The sequence below is a fragment of the Vigna umbellata genome, chromosome 5 (genome assembly GCF_029865625.1).
Source record: "Vigna umbellata cultivar VRB3 chromosome 5, Vumbellata_1.0, whole genome shotgun sequence".
Taxonomy (NCBI): Eukaryota; Viridiplantae; Streptophyta; class Magnoliopsida; order Fabales; family Fabaceae; genus Vigna; species Vigna umbellata.
In genome coordinates this window covers 66,231,816-66,252,177 of record NC_142169.1, presented here as the reverse complement: position 1 = coordinate 66,252,177, position 20,362 = coordinate 66,231,816, and the positions used below count along the sequence as shown (strand labels likewise).

General features: G+C 36.3%; 2 protein-coding genes across 3 annotated transcripts; one reads left to right on the top strand and one right to left on the bottom strand.

Moving 5' to 3' along the window:
- Window positions 1–218: 218 nt before the first annotated feature.
- On the top strand, window positions 219–6,852 carry LOC124828590 (Protein kinase superfamily protein). Of its 2 annotated transcripts, XM_047301935.2 has the most exons (6): window positions 219–310; window positions 498–892; window positions 1,712–1,914; window positions 2,130–2,319; window positions 5,056–5,447; window positions 5,793–6,852. In XM_047301935.2, exons 2-6 carry the CDS (start codon window positions 745–747, stop codon window positions 6,402–6,404), a joined length of 1,545 nt encoding a protein of 514 aa, XP_047157891.1. In that variant the 5' UTR covers window positions 219–310; window positions 498–744; the 3' UTR covers window positions 6,405–6,852. The 2 variants fall into 2 exon arrangements, with proteins under 2 accessions (XP_047157891.1, XP_087971452.1); XM_088115326.1 differs by lacking the exon at window positions 219–310 and having other exon boundaries at window positions 327–892.
- Window positions 6,853–8,309: 1,457 nt separating this feature from the next.
- LOC124828584 (ISWI chromatin-remodeling complex ATPase CHR11) lies at window positions 8,310–19,771 on the bottom strand. Its single transcript, XM_047301923.2, has 25 exons — window positions 19,453–19,771; window positions 19,052–19,180; window positions 18,858–18,961; window positions 15,097–15,200; window positions 13,842–13,939; window positions 13,496–13,675; window positions 13,189–13,410; window positions 12,400–12,534; window positions 12,027–12,309; window positions 11,797–11,870; window positions 11,436–11,656; window positions 11,262–11,349; window positions 11,082–11,175; window positions 10,806–10,994; window positions 10,695–10,726; window positions 10,498–10,574; window positions 10,306–10,395; window positions 10,158–10,227; window positions 10,002–10,056; window positions 9,867–9,925; window positions 9,621–9,786; window positions 9,177–9,355; window positions 8,862–9,077; window positions 8,683–8,778; window positions 8,310–8,592 (listed from the first exon to the last, which is right to left on the bottom strand). The coding sequence occupies exons 1-25, from the start codon at window positions 19,684–19,686 to the stop codon at window positions 8,575–8,577; spliced, it is 3,213 nt and encodes a 1,070-aa protein (XP_047157879.1). The 5' UTR covers window positions 19,687–19,771; the 3' UTR covers window positions 8,310–8,574.
- Between the last annotated feature and the right edge of the window lie 591 nt (window positions 19,772–20,362).

Below are 20,362 nucleotides of genomic sequence, written 5' to 3'. Positions count from 1 at the left end.
GAAAAAGATTATGAAAACTAATGTCAAAATTAAAAATTTAATAACACACAAAGAAAAATCAAAGATGTATGTCGTTGCTGGAGGAGTTCAACATGTGTTAGCAATGCCCATCACACATGGTAAGGGTGGGACCCACTTCCCGGCCGCGATGATGATTATTAAAAACTACAAATGTACATGTACATGTTTGTAATTATTGAGAGTTGCAGGGTGAAAGTGAAACTTCGTAGCAACACCGAAAATCCAATGACAACCTCGTAATAGAGATTGTGTAACGCAATTGTTGAGTTGCAACTGTGTTCCCTAATTAGTAATTACCATCCCAATTACAATTTTCCATTTCCACTTCAAATTTCCAAATTTGAAATTCCCCTTACACTTTTATTTCTTATTTATTATAATATCATACACACAGATATATAAATATTTGTTTTTTATTTTAGTTATTTATTATTTATTATTCTTCCTTTACCTTGTGCTGTGTTTCACCTCACCAGTTTCTTCGATTGGTTGATCTGCTTTCTGGGGCAAGTTGGTGTCGATGAGGATCACGTTCTGAGGCATCCACTGTGAGTTGTAGAAGCGGAAAAGGGAAGTGTTTGGTGGCGATTTCTGAGATTGGTCTTGTGTGGGTGTGAGTGTGAGTTGAACTGTGTTGTAGGATTTTGAGGGGTTTGTTGTTATGAAAGGCATTATTCCTTGGTGGGTTTTGTAAGGGGTGGCTTTGATTTGCTTGGATTTGATATGGGTGGGTGTTTTCCTTGTTTTGGATCATCCAACAAGGAGGACAGTGGTGGGGTGAGGGTCAAGGAGGTGCCCAACAAGGATTCTTCTTTTAAGGAAGCTGCTTCTCTTGTTCCTCAGTCTCATCACCCCAGCAGGGCAAACACAGGTTTGGCTCCTAATTTTCCGACTTTCCTTCTCAGACTTCTGTTGCCTCTTTGATTGAACCACTACTTCCCTGCCTTGCTTCAATTCTCCTCAATTTCCCCTTTTCTTTACCTTTTCTTGCCTTTTCTGCCCATCTTCTTCAATCCATCTCATTCGTTGCTTTGATCTGGTTCATCCGAGGTTGTGCTCGTACTGCTGTAGTCACTGAAGTGATTTCTTGCCAGTGGATATGTTTTAGCTTCACTTAATTCAATTTTGTTCCTACCAAAGGCTTTTTGTTACATCTTTGGGGATCCGCCCTTGCCTTTGGATATGACAAGTATATCACATTGTTTCATAAGGTTTTCGTTTTGCCCTTTTGACAATTCTGGGACGCGAGGCAGATGCCGGGTCCAGTCCAATTGCTGCATTTTCTGTAGATTGTTCAATGTGGTAGTCTGGTAGCTTTTATAGAAATTTAGTCTAGATGATTTGTACAGAATGCCCTTGTCTGAAGAAAAATTTAGTTCATTCAGAAGATAGGTACTGAGAACTTTACCTTGGCATTTGTGCTGCTGGACAATTGGGATTGTCAGAACTAGTTGAATAACATTCTAACTGATGGCAGGATCTGGTACATGATTTAACGAACGAGACCCTGTCATTGTGCAATTTAAACTTAAACCCGTGAAACTCAAGCTGGGTTTTAAGTGTTACATGTAATTATAAGTTTAGCAGTATGATGCCGTGATATCACTCTTCAGTACATATTTTTATTCTCTAGTATACCAGATGTTCTTCTGTTACTTTTGCTCGATCTTATCTTTGATTATCTATTCAGATAAATCGAAATCATCACGAAGTGGCGCAGATGCTAAGAAGGAAGCACCGGTTCCAAAGGATGGCCCAACAGCCCATATTGCTGCACAAACATTTACATTCCGAGAGCTTGCAGCTGCTACAAAGAATTTTAGGCCAGAATGTTTACTAGGCGAAGGGGGTTTTGGACGTGTTTACAAAGGTCGTCTCGAGAGCACAGGACAAGTAAGTTGTGACATCTGCTATGAACATTAACAGATACTGAAGCTCAGCATAATGGCTTTCTTGTAGAAAAGTTTTATTATTTTTCAATTTGCATGTGCAGCTTTCAAAATTTGCCTGTCCACTGTCGGTTTTCCATTTGATTTTTGCACTGTTACTATAACTCTGCCTCTGTCTGAATTTTTGTTGATGAAATAATGAAATAATTCTCTTTGCAGGTAGTTGCTGTAAAACAGCTAGACCGAAATGGTCTCCAAGGAAATCGAGAATTTTTGGTGGAAGTTCTCATGCTCAGTCTCTTACATCATCCCAATCTTGTGAACTTAATTGGTTATTGTGCAGATGGTGATCAGCGGCTGCTTGTTTATGAATTTATGCCACTGGGGTCTTTGGAGGATCATTTACACGGTCAGATTGCATTCTTTTTGAACTGTTGCCATTGCTTCCTGAACTATTATGCTTTCGTATCATAAAACTAATGAATTTTATATTTCAACTTGGTTCAATCTTTTAAATGTCAAGAAAGTAGGTAATTGTAGGATTCTTTGTTGAATTGGAAATAATTATAAACTATAAATTGGCCTTATCTCTAGGCGATGTGGGACTAGTGGGTGGAAGCGAAGAATAGAGTGCCCACTTAGAACTCGCTAGGATAGGCTCTAACCATGACTTTGATACCATGTTAGTAATGGACTTTAAGTCTAACTCAACCCCACAAAACCGGCTTGTAGGATGAGGTTTGCACCCAATTATAAACTATGAATTGGCCTTATCTCTAGTCGATGTGGGACTTCCAACAATGTCTGTGTTGTTTCTAATAAAAATGGGGGGGGGGGGGGGGGGGGAACTGTATGTGATACAAAACAGGGAGAAAATAAATAAGATTGTTATCACACGGTTCAAACTTCAAGGAATGAAATACATTATTCTAGAGGCTTTGAAAGAAAGAGAGAGAGAGAGAGAGAGAGTGCATCTTATGTTTCTATTTCTACAAATCAATTTATATTAGGAGTTAGGAAAGTTACTGTAATTTGTGAGTTGAAGGGCTAGTCCGTTAGATGGGATATAAGAGGTAAATAAATAGGAGGAGGAGGTAACAGGGGGACATTATATTCCATCTTGCATGATTTGTAGATTGAGCTTTTGCTCTTTTGTGAATGGAGAAACTGTATGAAGGAAAACCAGTTGAGACATCCTATTTTATGTTTTTTTTCCCATTCAATTCCAAAAATATTTCTTCTTTTCCCATTCCTATTCTTGGTACCTAACAGTTTATCTTCTACTTTAGCTAGTGAAAGTGTGTAGTATGTGAGGAGATCATGTATCTTTGAAAAAACATCATAGATTCCAATTGAATGATAGAATCTCCCTATAAAGATCATAGATTATCAATAGGTACCTTAAACTATTGTGTGGTGGATGCTATTCTTTTTATTGCCTTATACATATACTGTTTGAAAATTGTTTCATGTTTACATGATGTTGCATTGTTCAAATGCATGAGCAGTTAACTGTTACTGTAAGATTGGGCGGACATCTAAGTTTCAAGAACTACCATGAATATGTTTTAGTGAATCACTAGTGTTGATACTTTATGATATATGACTTGGGAATATTGTTAATGGTTGTATTTGCAAAATCATGATGTAAGTTCTGACAGTTGTTGAAATCTGTTAAATGAACCAAATTCCATTTTTATCACATAATTCTTTTACTACTTTTGACTTGGTATTACCTTCAAAGAGAAAACATGTATCGTTTTTTACTGTTAAGTATTGATCACTCATTTCTGTTGGATTTTTATCCTTTTCACTTTGTTTATTTAGGTGATGAGATATAAATTAATTTTACAGATTATTTTCCAAAAACCACATGGCAATGGTTATGTGCACATGTTTTGGAATAGCTCCTTGTTTTGTGGAGAGTTAACCTTTTCTTTCACAAGTTTTCTCAGGAAGTTGGCAAAAAAAATTATTGTTTCTTCAAAATATTCTAACTAAATATAGCCCTTAAAATCTACCACTTATATTAGGGTACCCTTTCGATGTTTTGGAAAATAATGATCTAAATCTATGGTAGAAGTTAAATTTCTTACTTGCAGATAGAAGTGCTTGGTCTCAAATGGAAGTATATTACTTTTGTTTATCAGTTTATCATAGAAAGGGGAGTGAAGGGAGAATACTTTCATGCACAAATTTTCCGTTGCCTCTTCATATACCACATTCAGAATTGACATAATGTTTCTTTATACTTTTTGACTAAGACAATAAGAATTATGGTTGTAACTAATAATTTACTATTAGGTTGAGTTGAGTTTGAGGATTCTGGGAATTTTTACAAAAAGGTTTCTGAATAATCCGTGTTAGACTTCCATTTTTTGCCTCTAGCTTTCTAGCTCCATGGGATGCACAAGTTTGCATAGGCTGACAGTTAGTGGCCTTTCGTAGTTTTGGGGTTATACCGCAAGGTGTGGTGACACCCTTTGGGTATGGGAGTGTTTTGCATAGACCAGCATGCTTATGGCTAAATAGATATGTTTTTGTTTATAATTAGCAAAAGCTTTAATTTGTAGATGGTTATTGAAGTTGGAAAACCGTTTAGACTCGTGCTTTATGATTTTCTCATTGCAAAGGAAAAATCTTTGATGAATTGTTGGTGTAGAATTCATGATGTAGTGGTGCTAGTTATAGAAGTTCGAAGCAGAATCTTAAATTCCAATGTAGAACTGTAGGAGTAATGAGGTTTTTAGTTGAATTTGGCATCAATAATGGTATCATTGAACTTGGCTGGGGGCTTGGTCTTGCAACACTAGATGATTTAGGATGGTATTTGTATTCTGCAGTCAATTTGATCAATCGTTTTCATTCAATCAATCTTCTTTGTAGTAATCAGATTAGCTCAGACATAAATATTCTACAATACGTGGTAATTTAATTTCATTTTTTTGCTTGAATACTTTTCCAATTGGTTAAAGATAAATAAAGCTAAAAAATTATTTGTATGTTAAAATTGTTGCAAATTACGGTGCATGTTGAAGAGCTTTTCTAACTTTATTTCGACTTATCTTACTACGCATAACCTTGTTCAAGTGTTTTCTCGTAATATTGTACATAAGAAATTTCTTACTCTGACTCCCTTTTCCAGATCTTCCTCCTGACAAGGAGCCTCTGGACTGGAACACTAGGATGAAGATAGCAGCTGGAGCTGCAAAGGGATTGGAATATTTGCATGACAAGGCAAATCCGCCAGTGATATATAGAGACTTAAAATCATCCAACATCCTCCTAGACGAGGGTTACCATCCCAAGTTGTCGGATTTTGGGCTGGCAAAACTTGGTCCGGTCGGCGACAAGACTCATGTATCAACACGAGTAATGGGAACATACGGCTACTGTGCTCCGGAATATGCCATGACCGGTCAACTAACTCTGAAATCTGATGTCTACAGTTTTGGAGTTGTGTTCCTTGAACTTATTACTGGGCGCAAGGCTATTGACAATACACGTGCGCATGGAGAGCACAATCTTGTTGCATGGGTGAGTATTCACATCTTATCATCCTTGTGGTTTTAGGCCATAAGAAATGCTCACAACACTCTCGATCTATCATCCTTCTTTTAATGCACTCTACTGTTGGTAAAAGCTTATTGAAAACTACAAAATCATGAATGGAGATCACTACATGAGAAGCAACACCCACCAGTTTCTTTAATTTCCAATACATTCCACTGAATTATAAACAGTGTGTTGCTATCATTTCTCCTAAGTCACACATACATGATGTAAACCAGTTTGTATGTTCACATTTTGATTCACTTCTAAATTAACACAACAAACTTACAATCATTTGTCTTCATATTCTTGGGATATGAAACTTTGTAGGCACGGCCTCTCTTCAAGGACCGTCGGAAATTCCCGAAAATGGCTGACCCTCTACTTCAAGGCCGTTACCCGATGCGAGGACTGTATCAAGCACTTGCAGTTGCTGCAATGTGTCTGCAGGAGCAAGCTGCTACAAGGCCTCTGATTGGGGATGTGGTGACTGCTCTCACATATCTGGCCTCACAGACATATGATCCAAATGCAGCCAACCAATCCAACAGGGTTGGGCCCTCAACACCTAGGATGAGGGATGACAGAAGGAGCCTGGCCGACGGTGTGGACAGCCCTGACCGGCGCCTCGGCTCCCCTTCCACGCACCGAAACTCCCCAGACTTCAGGAAGAGAGACAGCAGGGATGCAAGCATTGGGACAGAGTTAGGCAGCAGGATGGACACGGGTGGTGGCTCAGGGAGGAAATGGGGATTGGATGATTATGAAAGGCAGGAGTCTCAGAGAGACAGCCCTGTAAATACTGCAAGAGCCAGAGAGACTCCATGGAACCGCGACCTGGACCGAGAGCGTGCGGTGGCCGAAGCAAAAGTCTGGGGCGAGAATTGGAGAGAGAAGAAGAAAGCAAATGCCATGGGTAGCTTCGATGCTACAAATGACTGAACAGACAGACACCTGAACACCAACCAACTTGCTGCTGTTCATCATGTATGGTTGAGTCAGAGGATAGACTGTGTTGGTTGTCTTGAATCCAACTTGTTAGTCATCACCATGTGAAGGAAAACAGTACACAGTTGAAAAAAAAGACAAAAAAAAGAAGAAAAATAGGGGTTGGGGGAGAAGTTAGTGTGGATTGGGGTATTTAAATGTAATGATGAAGGTGCAGAATGTGAATTGAAGAGCCATGTCTATGTACTAACGATTTCTAGGTTCATGTGTGCCTAGAGCAGCAAAGGCGCTTCTAATTTTTGGCCCCTCTTATTTGCTTGTATTGTATGATGAGGGGAGATTAGTGGATTGCTGTCACATGATGTATTCCTACACTCTCTGTTGTATGTCTGAGTCTATGTTTTCGGCTTATACCAAAAAAAAAAAATTATTTTCCACTTCACCCTTCTATTATCTTCATCTCTTGTAAACAACCACATATTAGTTAATTAGTTAAACCATTGTTTGTTCTTACCACATTTAATTAATCATTTGTCCTCAGATTTTGCAGGTTATCTAAAGAACTGTTTCTGCATCTTTTTTTTTTCTTATGGAAAAAGTATAGTGGTTTTTAATAGAATTCTAGTGATTAGGAACATAATAGCATAGAACACCTATTATTGTAAAGATCACGTTGATTTTTTGCAGGTTTAAAGAATGATATCATACTATTGTATATATTTTATAGTAACGTCTTTTGGGATAAAAGTAATTGTCTCAAATATAATAAAAAATTGAATATTACTAACGCAAGTTGTCATAGTCTTGAAGTAAAGACTTAGGTGGAAAACTAATTACAAAAGAAGTAATTTTCATGATAAAATTACGTTTTATGCAGAATATTAGTTTCATCTAGATATATTTTTGACCGAAAAATACAATAAATTATTATACAAGTAAATTCACATGTAACTGTGGCTGTGGTACCTCGTGACAAAAAATTCCCACCCACGTATAATCAAATAAACCAAAGGTTAAATATACGAGAAAAATGGTCATTATTTGAACTGATATTTTGCATGACATCAACACGTGACTCACTGGATATTTTCTTATGTGGCAATAGATAAAAGCTATAGTTAAGAGAGATATTTTCTTATGTGGCAATAGATAAAAGCTATAATTAAGAGTACATCGCATTGTGTTGTGTGGAACATGTTTCGAACCTTTAAATGTATTAATTTTAAATATATAATTGAGAATTTCCCCCTTTTTTCTGTATTTTTCAATTTATCCCACCGGGTTCAAATGAGTTCAGTTCAAAGGGTGAATAATTTTGCGGAATGAATCAAATCAAATTAAAAAGTGACTTAAATTCTTTTGAATAATTTATGTTGTTACTTGTTTAGAGCGAAACCCAAATAAACTCAGGCCATACCAACATGTAGATTTATGGTTAACTCCTTTTACAAAATAATAATTATATTTTAAAAAAATTAAAAATAATATTAAAAATAACGCAGGTCATTCCCTCCTCCTTCTCAAGGAAGATGTTGACACTAACATTCATGACATGTGAAAAATACCACTTGTGACGTCATGGATATTATCCTATCCGTTGAGTTTGTCTGTTGTACGAGGAAGTGAGGTGTGAGAGTTCAATGGAGGAATGAGATTTGGTTTTGGATTTAGGTATAGAGGTGTTAGAACTCACACTCCAAACCCTTAAAAGCATTGAAGCTCGTTGTTGAAGAATGAATGAGGAATCTCACTACAAACAAGTCTTTGCTTTCATCAGTAACTATGCAAAGGAGTTTACTTCCTTGATTTACTGAAGGAAAAGAGATTGAAAGGATAGGTGGTATTGGTGGTAAAATACTGATTTCAAAACGTTAGCTTAACGCAAGTCTACTTCAAAAATAGTACAAATAAGAATTACATATATTTCATTGAACTAGTTGTTCAAATCTAAGGATTTGTTTGTAGATTATACATACTTACATTCTTACAACATCCGATTTCTACATGGTATTATCTACCTAGTCATACAACTGATATTTGGAGCCTACATTAATCAAAAAGAGGTTGGTAGCACGACCTACGGAACGCAAGCCGCCAATTGTCATGTATGTAAAACCCTACAATCCTTTACTTATCCCATTCAATATAGAGACCACATGTCCATTTATTTTCTTCTCTTCCCCTGCCACAAAAATATGATCTGCTTCAGTAAAAGCAATGCAGAAAACTTTTATGTAATCCAAATAACATAACTCTTAGAAGAAATGCATACCGTGCTTGCGTAATCATCCATTGTTAACTGTTTCCGCTTCTTCAAAGACGGACTATCTGTCTGTCTTGCCAAAGCACGCTTTGATGGGGTCATGTTCTGCAAGATTTATTAAATTTAAGTATGGAAAAAATGAATATTTGAATTCTATACTATTTACACATAATATGAAGAAAACTAACTTTAGCAAGTTTCTTCTCTTTGCGAGCTTGTCTCTCCCTCTCATCATATTCTTGGTTTTCCTTTTCTACTAGACGAATGAGAGTGTCACACCTTCTTGCCAATTCCTGAGTTGTGCGAGACTTAACAAACCAATCAAATCGAAACAAGGGTGAAGTTCGAAAAGCTGCCTTTAGCTCATCCCAATTCCCATAGCCAAGTTTGTGAACCATGCATATCTGCAAATTTACAGCAAATATAACTTTCCTAGAAACCAATAGAAGGATGGTGGAGCTAGACCTAGAAACAAAAAAAAAAATGAACGAAAAAATGTGTACCATGAATCTGTCACATTCTTCATTGTACAACTTCCCTTTGTTTTGCCCATATTGTATCTTTAACTCAAGCCAAGGATTCTTGTACCGGTCCAACTTTTTCCCAATAGCTTTCATGATCTCATCTTTCCGAGAAATTCTTGCCTCCCCCCTTTCAATGTTTTTAATAATTCTGTCATAATCTGCAGCGATTCAAAATGCACAAGTCAGTTTACATTCCACACAATTTTCCAGCTAAAATTGATACATCAACGCCTACACACAACAACAAAGTCTTATCCCACTATGTGAATATCAATAAAGAAATGTGCAACATTTTACCACAAGACATAAAAATAAATGTAAATATCAATCACTCAAATAGCTGGCTATATGAAACAAGTAAACTAATCCACACTAAAATATTTAACAAAAGATTGTTCCATGGTCACACTGGCTGTAGCATACCATTTAATTCCTTGTATCTTTCTTTGAAGACCTTCGCATATCTTTCAACTTCCTCCTCAGTTTTTCCTTCCATCTCAGAAGCAATACTTTTTATATCATTTCTGCCATATTTTTCGCAAGCCCTAATGAAAGTATTAAAATCCCTCCGGCTCCAGGATGAAAATCCCTATATAAACAAAATACTAATGTTTAAAAAAAATAGTCCCCACGTAAGTCTAGTTTGAAGAAAAGGGGAAAAACTTTCACCTCTTCTAGCAAGCGCTCCTTTTCCTCCAACTCTTCAGCAGTCAACGGATCTCCCACCTCTAAACATTCATTTCATCAAAATTAAAATTAAAGACATACATGTAGAAAGGAGGAGTCTGGAGGATGACCACGTACCTTCTGGTTCATCAACATCTATTGAGTCCTTTATCTGATTCTTCTGGTGTGCTTGCTGAAATTTTTGAAAAGTAAGGGAACAACTAATACCAACTCATTCAGCTAAACTTAAAACCTAAAGATGTGAACAAGAAAATTCATTTTCCCTACACATACCATGAGATAGCGAACTTCCTTTTCGTACAGCTCACTCAACCTCTGCGTGTTGAAAAACTGAAAATCATGCCTGGAGGTCAAAGAAGAAAAGGTTATCAGTGAGTATATAACAGAGGTGTTAAGAAAATATGAAAGTTTAGAAGCTTACAACTGGGGCATCCTAGGAATACGAGGCTCTTTTGGTTTAGTAGGACCACCTTGACGCATTGTTTGCTTAAAGTACTCAGACTCTGAGTAGCTACGAGCGAGAAACCCCAGAAAAAGAACAGCAGCATACCATGTCATAAAAACAAAATATCAAATCAATATGGATGTTTAGAATGTAAAGGGAAATGCTTACTTTCGCTTCCGCTCCCTTTTCGGTGGTTCAATCCAGTTCTCACTAACAATTTTTTTAATATCAAATCTGTTCTCGTCCTTTACACAAAAGGAAATTGGCATGCCAATGTCAGTTGAATAGATAAGGGGGAAGGGGATAGAAGGTTGAGTACACAGCAACAAAAAGTTGTCAAAGTTAAAACTAAGTGTCATCTTTACCTTCTCATCATCAAAATCATATAGCTCCGCAGCTACAAAAAGAAAGCATCAGTATTAGTAACTCTACAAGCAGCAGAAAGATTAAGAGAATAGGTAGTCATAGGTACATACTGTCATCCATCTTAAATTTGATGGCGTCTTCAGTAAATTTCTTCATCTTGGCATCAAGTTCAGCAGTTGCCTCCTCTCCTTTAGCAATAATTCTATCAATATCCTCATCTGTAATTGTACTATCCTTGGAACTGAAAACCATTTCAGCCCCAAATCTAACCATTTGAAGCAACTCATCTTTATTTACCGCTGCACATGAAAGCCAGTGGAATCATATTAGACAATTCATAAATCTTGAAGCAAAGAAACTAGCAAAATCATCCATCAAATCCTTACTCTTCTGCTCAGCTAATCTCCCTTGCTGAATCACCAAAGCATCAAGTGCAAGCTTTTTGTAGGCCCTTTCAATGACTTTTTCTTCAATTGTATACTGTACCATTATTATGACGAGATGAGGTGCTAAAATATAGAGTGAATAACAAATTGAAAAGAAAAATAAAGTTTAAAATTGCTAACCTCGGTACAAAAGCGAAAAACTTGAACTTCCTTCTTTTGACCAATCCTATGAGCACGATCCTGAGCCTGCAAGTCAACTTGTGGGTTCCTGTTGTAAACCGCCAATCATGTAAAAATAATTTAGGTACAGATATAAATTATATGGCTGTATCCACAACTATTTAAAATACTGACCAGTCACTGTCATACAGAATGACAACATCAGCAGTAGCAAGATTAATTCCAAGACCTCCAGCACGAGTAGATAACAGGAAGACAAATTTCTCACTTCCTGGTTTGTTGAAAGCGTCAATGGAAGCATCTCGATCATCCCCACCAGTATTTCCATCAATGCGACAATATTGATATCCACGAAACATTAAATAATCTTCAAGAATGTCTAGAAGCCTCGTCATCTGAGAAAAACAAAAACTTAGGGACACAAGAAAATATGAAAGGAGGGAATAAAAGAGAGCAAAGAAAAACAGATTGCAGAATCTAAAGCATTATCGATCATCAGCATCAAGAATAGCATTCTGACAAAAAAAGAACTGACCTGAGAAAATATAAGGACCCTAGAATCACGCTCTTTCAATTTAGGAAGTAACTTGTCCAAAAGAACCATTTTACCTGGAAACAAATTTTTACAACATCAAATAATGTCAAATTTTATTGATCAACCTAAAACAGAACTTCAGCACTCTCTTAATGTAGGCATAATGTCAAATTTTATTGATCAACCTAAAACAGAACTTCAGCACTCTCTTAATGTAGGCAGGGGATTACCAGCATTTGTAATGAGATGATCTCCTGTTGTGTAGGGAGGACCAGGTTCAGCACCTTGGAAAAGATATGGATGATTACAACATTTGCGTAGTTGCATAGCTATATTCAGGAGGCGTTTCCTTTCACCACCAGCATTTACAACTTCAAGATCCTTCTGAAGTAATGCTCTATAATACTGTTTCTGCATCTGGGACATGCCTACTTTAAGAATAGTTTCCTTTTTCGGTGGCAGCCCTTTCTCAACATCTGATTTCAACCTTCGAAGGAGAAATGGCCTAAGGACCTTAATATACATAGAAAATGAAATTGTCAGTCATTTACCAGATTAACATTAAGGACTTTCAACATATAAACAGAAGGTTCTGTAACTAACCTTGTGTAATTGTTGAACTACCTCCTGTTGGTCATTTTCACCAGAGATTTGAAACCATTCATCAAAAGTTTCAGCAGAACTAAAAATTTCGGGCAGAAGAAAGTTGAGAAGAGACCAGAGTTCGTGAAGATTATTCTGCACCATAAAAGAGATAATAAGCTCCAGAAAATACTTGACGAAATATACAAGAAAAAATAAAAGATAAATTTCAAAACAAAGCAAAAAAAAAAGTATATAATTAAGAAATCTAAGCTTCTAGACAGTTGAAACCAACATCAGAGAACACTAAAGTTTTAACAAATTCAAAGTTATGAAATCTAACTCTTCAGTCAGGTTAAATCAATCTAAATTGACTGTTAAATAAAAATCTTATCAAAGCACATAATGCCAGTGCACCATCTCTAATGAAATTTTGCTACATACCATTCATTAAAGGTTTCCCAGAAGAATTGCAAATTATATTTTAAATACTCTTTCCTTACTCTAATAGCTATTTCCACAACTGATGTTATTCACTCCCATCCATCACTACAAAAAGCCAAATTAAGAATTTCAACAATGCAGACCAACCCTCCGTCACAACTAGCAATTTCGTTACTTGAAGCTTACAGAAATTAGTACAGAATACAAATGAGACCACACTAATTACAATTATTTTGAAAAAAAACATGGCATCACACCACCTCCACGTTAAGAGAGTCTCTATAGACCAATAAATTAAATAAAAATGACAATGACAAAAAACAGTTGTTCAAATGACTACAGTGATGCAGATAATACAAGTAATACCTGAAGTGGTGTGCCAGTAATAAGTAGGCGATAGTTTGTACTGTACAGTCTCATTGTTTTTGACAGTAAGGAATTTTCATTCTTGATTCGATGAGCTTCATCAATAATTATGTAGCGCCAACTAAATCGACGCAACACAGACTTCTCCTTGATTGCCATTTCAAAACTGGTAACACAGACATCAAACTTGCCAGCAACCAGAAGTTCCTCTTTTATATGTCTCTGCAGCAAGACAAAACCAGAAAAACAGGTAAAATTACGAGTCATCCTTCTCAGAAATAATTCAAACCTGAAAAGACGGTCTTACCCTTTCATCAGGGTTGCCAAGAAACTTAATTGCACGTAGAACAGGACAAAAGCGCCGAATTTCATTCATCCAATTTCCAAGAGTAGATTTTGGAGCAACCACCATATGAGGGCCTTTTATTCCTCTGAACTCATGCAAATAACCCAACAAAGATATGGTTTGCAATGTTTTACCAAGCCCCTACAAATCAGATTTATTTGTCAAGACTTGATTAAACCAACTGATCGTTAACATAAAGGCCTTACTCCTCTGGGTAAGAACAGATATCAAATTATTTATGACATAGCAATTGCATATAATACAGTTAATTTAGTTTGGCACAACTACAAGCCCACCAAACACATACCATTTCATCAGCCAGAATTCCATTTATCCCATTCTCATACAATCGTATGAGCCAGTTTAGTCCAGCCAGTTGGTAATCCCTCATCTTCCCTTGGATGCCTGTAATAAATTAAAAACAAGCAATTAACGTTCATGACACATGAACAACCACCCCCTACCAAAAGGTGTTGATTTAAGAGCAATTCATCATATGTCAACAACAAATATGCAACCATCTAACAGGAACGGTGCACAAGAAAAAGATTCCATGATGAATTTCTATAGCAAATGTAGGCCAATGAAAAATTAAAAACAAGTAATTAACGTTCATGACACATGAACAACCACTCCCTACCAAAAGATGTTGATTTAAGAGCAATTCATCAGATGTCAACAACAAAAATGCAACCATCTAACAGGAACGGTGCACAAGAAAAAGATTCCATAATGAATTTCTATAGCAAATGTAGGTCAATGAAAAATTCAGAGACCAGAATGGAGGTTGTCTACCACCAGAACACATACCAAGTATAATGTATGGCATATTTTATCTAAATGTATATTCAATCAATGCGTCCTTATACAGCACTATGATACAAATGCAAATGTCTAACCTATAGAAGTCAATAGCCCACTATAGTGCAACAGCAGAGTCGAGTGACCCTGTGTGAGTTGCTGCAATGATATAGGCTTCAAAAACAATTTTTACCCTCCTGAATCATCATTGTTTGGTGTTTAATTGGGTAAAACATTCCACACAAAAGATTAGGCTTTATCGACTATTCTTTCACACATTATCAAACGAGTTTCGATCACATTCTGCTAAATTTTATATAATTGTTTTCTATTAACTTCAACATATGTTTTTACAATCATCACTCCGATCTTATTGCTCCTACATTGATGGAGATTGTCTGCGTAAACTAAGACTTATTTATCATGAATTTCTTTAACTTTAGGTTCCCTGTTTTGCGTTGACTATGTGTACTAATTATTTAGTCTTGTAATAAAATGTTCTTCTAAAATAGCAGTCATCCCACCATCTTGATAAATGCAATTCCAAACATTTCCACAAACAAATAGAGGAATAAAGGAAAAAAAAAAGAATTGCTATGTCAAACAAAGCAATTATAGAACCATCCCTTTACAATATGCATATTGAATACACAGAAAAGATTTTGTGGTACAAGAGCAGAATTTAAAATGTAGAGCCTTCAGTCCATGCAAGTAAGCACAAGTTAAAAAGAAAAAAGAAAAAAGAGAAAAAGAGCACTTACATGATGGTTGCGTCACCAGACGTGTGCTGGCTACACCATCTTCTTCTTCTTTAAGGTATTCTTCATCTTCCTCTTCCTCAGTGACTTTCGATGCATGGCGACCCCTTATTACACAAATCAAATGTTAGGATAAACCCTTTTAAGAAGCACAAAGTCAGTTAGTTTCAACTCTTTAGTGCTCATATCTGAAATCAGCATCCCTTTCTCGTCCAATTCCTCCCCTCTCCACCCCACCTTCAATATTGAGGGGATTTGGAGGACAGAGAAAAGGGAGTTAAAACATTTCAACCATAATGACTAAAATACCCTACTTATGTTTTGAAATTTAAAATTTCAAGAATATAAAAGTAAAATAATTTGTAAAACCATTACCTTCAACTCATCTTAGCCAAGTATAATTCTCTAATCAAAATTCTTACCCTGCCTCTAACCAAAACCCCTAGAGAGCATGTAGGAACTATGTATCAATTATTTGATTAGATGATGCTAGTTTATCTCTACAATTTCCTAGACAGCCTACTAATAGACAGGAATTATATATTAAAATACCCTTTAAAAGAATATCAAACTTTGAAGCAATGGAGAGACAGAATTGAGAGATTACTTGTGGAATTGCACAATTCCATGATTTTGCAGTCCAAAACATGTAATCATGAAATGTCAGAATTGGTGAGATTGATATGCTAACTCACAAAAACGTTGGCATTGACCAAGTTGGGTGAGGACGAAAATGGTTCTATTTTGGCATCCAATAAAATGGGTTTTGGGTTAAAATCCCAGCCCAATGGCTAAAATAGAAGTCGCATTCTGCAATTTTTCATCTATGTGACCAACTCACAAACGCATAAAAAAATTCCATGTCTTCATCAATTGCTCTCCCTTGACTTCTTTAAGACCTCAATACCTTTTCTTCTTTGCTTTGCAATCGGCATGCATATTGTTCCTCTACAAAAACAGTTTGGACTGACCTCAGCCTTCTCTAGTACTTGTCCTCTCTGCCCTCGCACATTTTTCTACTATGCAAACAGCATGTGCATTCGTCTACACATGTGGCACAGACATTGTAGAAACATTTGTTTTCAATTGAACCCTTTATTTTCACTTATTAATGTCAAACCACTGGATTTTGTGTTGCTCAGATCCCTTTTGTGATTCTGTCCTCTCTTAAATTCTACTTTGTTGTATCATCAACATGCATTCTAATCCTCCTTCTACAGATACTGTTGTCAATGATGGCATTGCCAGTGCCTTTGAAAAAAATTACTGACTCAAAGCAGTGCCAAGAAATTCTCCTGTCAGTAAAACAGATGCGGTTTGTAAGCATGGCGTATACCTTGGTGATGATCCAAGGAAAATTCAATGCAAATACTGTGCAAAGTCTTAACCGCAGGGATTTATAGCTTCAAGCACTTGGAGGGAAATCAAAATGGGTGCTTGCAAAGTGTCTGAAGTGAAAAAAAAAAGAGATGCTTGACATTGATGTTGATGTGGGCAGCACCAAAAGTATTTTCAAAAAGAGGGGAATTAGCTCATAGGCCGCAGTTAAGGAGCTATTTAAGAAGGATCAAAGAGAAACTGCTTCAAAGGACATAGCAACGTCTTTTTACAAAAATGTCATGTCATTTCACGTGGTGAGAAGCAAAGAGTTTGGGTGAATGCTTGATTTAGTTTCAAAAACATAGCCCTAGTACCACAAGATCGGCATAAAATATTTGGAGGAAGGGGTTCAGGCAACAAAGAGTGCTTCGGAAGTTTACAAAAATGCATGATAATAAAACAAGTTGCATCATTAATGACTGATGGGTGGACTGAATGAAATTGTCTTGCTGAAATCTATTGATACGTTTGTCATTTCAAACAACTGATAAGTTATTTAAAAATGATGGAAAACATTGTTGAAGAGTTTGGTGAAGAGAACATTGTTCAAATTACGATGGACAATAAAGCCAATTATAAAGCTATTGGTGAGATAGTGATGAAGAACGAAAGAAGCTCGATTGGACCCACATGCATCACACTATGTTAATTTGATGCTAAAAGATTTGAGAGAAGATATGTGTTCATCAATTGACAATCCCAAAAGGTAAACAAATTAATACTTATATTTGTTCTACAACCTCTCTGCTTTCCTCTGCAGCAACACTTTAAAATGGATGAGATTTGTTGAGGTCTTAATGAGAATAGCAGCCTTTTAATTATAATGCTTGCAAGTGATGAATGGAATGATGGTCGTTTTACAAGAACAAGGGATGGAAAATCAATTGAGGATGTGGTTTTGCCTAAATATTTTTGGAAGAATATTGTCATTTGTTTGAAGGGTGCCTTCCCTTTAATTCAAGGGCTAAGAATGGTTGATTCAAAAGGGTAACCAGTCATGGTTTCATCTATAAGGCAATGGACCAAGCTAAGGATGAAAACAGATTTTAATAGTGTTAAGGTACCTATTATTCTAATTTAAAGTATTCTTCAATTAATAGAGGGAGGTGAATTAGTGAACTGTAATTTAAATTATTCTTCTACTTTTAGATATGAAGATGAATGGAATACTATTGATGAAAGGTGGGACAGCCAGCTCCATGGGTCTTTGCACATAGTAGGCTATTTTCTCAATCCTGAATTGCACTATGCTCCCAATTTCAAAGTAATACAGAACTTATTGGCCTATTGCAATGTATACAAAGGATGGTGGTTGATCCCGAGAAACACCATTCAATTGATAAGCAGCTTGAAGATTTTAAGAACTAAAACAAGCTGTTTGGTAATCCCTTGGCTGCCAATGCAATTGAGAAGAAGAGTAGCAGTTTGGAGGGAGTCATATGGAGATGAAAATAAAGAACTTCAAGTGTTTGTCACACGCATTCTCAGTTTTAACATGCAGCTCCTCTGGATGAGAGCATAATTGGTTTGAATCTGAGATGGTAATATTTTAAAATTACTAGAATTTGTTCATATGTTTGCATTTGAATTAATTAGGTCCATGCGAAGAGAACAGATTGTTCAAAACAGGATATTATGAATGATGTATTTGTCACGGTTAGTTCCAAATTGGGCAACAAGATCTTCCATTCGATGATGAGTGAATCATGGAAAAGGGTGATCCAGAGGATGACAATGATGGTTAAAACAATACTCCAAATTCAAATGATGATGAAAGACTTGATTCAAGCTCAAGCTCCATCTCAAGTTGGAGACCAAGTGGATGATCTATAACCAATGTGGGATCTCCAACAAACTGGTCAAGGATGTTCTTACTGAGGTTCATTGTGAAGAAGATGGTGCGGAGCAAATGATGATCCCTTGATTTTTAATGATAATTTGAAAGATTTATACCAGAGTTTGAGGTTTCCGCTTTACTCATCTAGTTGAGTTCATGGTCAGTATTCTCTTAAGTAATTAGGCATTTAAGTTGTTTTGCTTTGTTAGTTATGACTTCATGAATTATGAGTTGTGACTTATTAGTTATTTATGACTTGGTTACGGTGCTTTCTTTTTTACGCTTATAATGGACTTAAGATTAATTGTTTAAAGTGTATTTTTTTTCTTTTTTTTTCTATGCTGTTTTATAAGATCATACTACCTGTGTTAAGATTCCAGGACTTACGACTTTGTGAGTCTCCCTTTCTATTTTGACTACCTTACTTTTGAAGTCATAATTTATGGTATCACCAAGAAGCCAGATATAATAAAATTCAGAGCAAGAGCAAAGGGAAAGGAGGGGAGTAATTTTCATGGCCTGGTTCACATGAATTTTAGGAACATACCTTCCCCTTGACTTTTGAGAAGAACTTTGATCACCTTTTGCAAAATGAGCAAACAGCTCAGTCTGCTGCAAAAGATACTTCAGCCGCCCCTTTCCTCTATTATTCTGCATTATATTATATGTCAGTTCATTTACTAATCATACCAATATAGCATTATACAAACAGAAGTTGGATTATCACAGAACTCGACTTACCATGTCAGCATCTATGGCCGCATTTTGTGCATCCAGTATCTCCTGGATTTTCTGTTTCTTCATTTTCTGCATTTCCTTTAATCTAGTCTTCTCTCGCTTGCTAATTGCCGGATCAACATTATCCTCATCCTGAAGTCAGACAACAAATGCTTAGGTTTGTCCTTAAACTCTTGGTTGAACAAAAAACTCACATACAAAACAACCAAAAGCAAGTTAAATTCGCGAGCATATCCTTCTCACTCTAGTTCTCCAGCATGCACAGCATTTTCACCGAGACAAGTAAACGCACAATTTGAAATGCAGACAACAGTTTCCGAAGCAACTAAAGTGTGAACAAAGAGGAATGAAGCAGAAGGAGTAAGAGCTACAAACTACGAACAACATAGTAAATGGAGTTTGACCTGGTCATCATCCCCAGCTGGATCTTCGTCAGAATCCGGAGGATTACCAGCGGCACCTTCATCGTCATCGTCGTCAGAACTGGCAGAGCGGGCAGAGCGGGCCACCGCCTCAAGCTCCTCCTCATCTTCCTCTTCGTTGATCTGCTCGTTGACCAGCTCCTTTTCCTCGGATGAACTCGAAGCATTGGAGAGTGCTTCGTCCGAAGATGAGTGGGGCTTGGAAGGTCTCGCCATGGATTTCGAAATCGAGAACAAGGGTTTGATGGATAGATAAATTGAAAGAGGATTCCAAGTTTGAAGTCGCAGTGTAGTTGTAAAATTGGGGAAAGTAGGTGGTTGCGGGGTTTGTAGCCGTTCGATTAAGCGTAAATGTGCGGTTACCACATGGAAGAGGAATGGGAAATTTCCCGCCATTGATATCAAAATGGACTTTGCCGCTCAGGCCCAACTACCTAGGCCCAAAGTATGAAGCCTGTTAAAAAATGGGATGACACTATGTTTGTTCTTTGAAAAATTAAGTAAAAACGCTTTTTAATATTAATATTAATATTTTTTACAAATTATAATTATATTTTCATTTTTTCACCATAATGGTCTCCTTCATTGAAACTTTTATAATATTTTTAAAATTTAAAGAGTATAATTGTAATATTTAACATTTAAAGAGTGCATTAATAAAAATATATATTTTTAAAACAAAAATGAGATTTGTATAAAACCTACAAATTAAGAGATATCATTATAAGTTAACCAATAGAAAATAGTCTGTTACTATACATTATTTGAACCATTGTTGAAGAGGTAAATGTAATGTTAGGCTATGCAAATAATTTAAAATAACAATTTATCATATTTCAATTAAAAATAATTAGTTGTAACCAAACTGACAAAAGTAATTAAACAATGACAC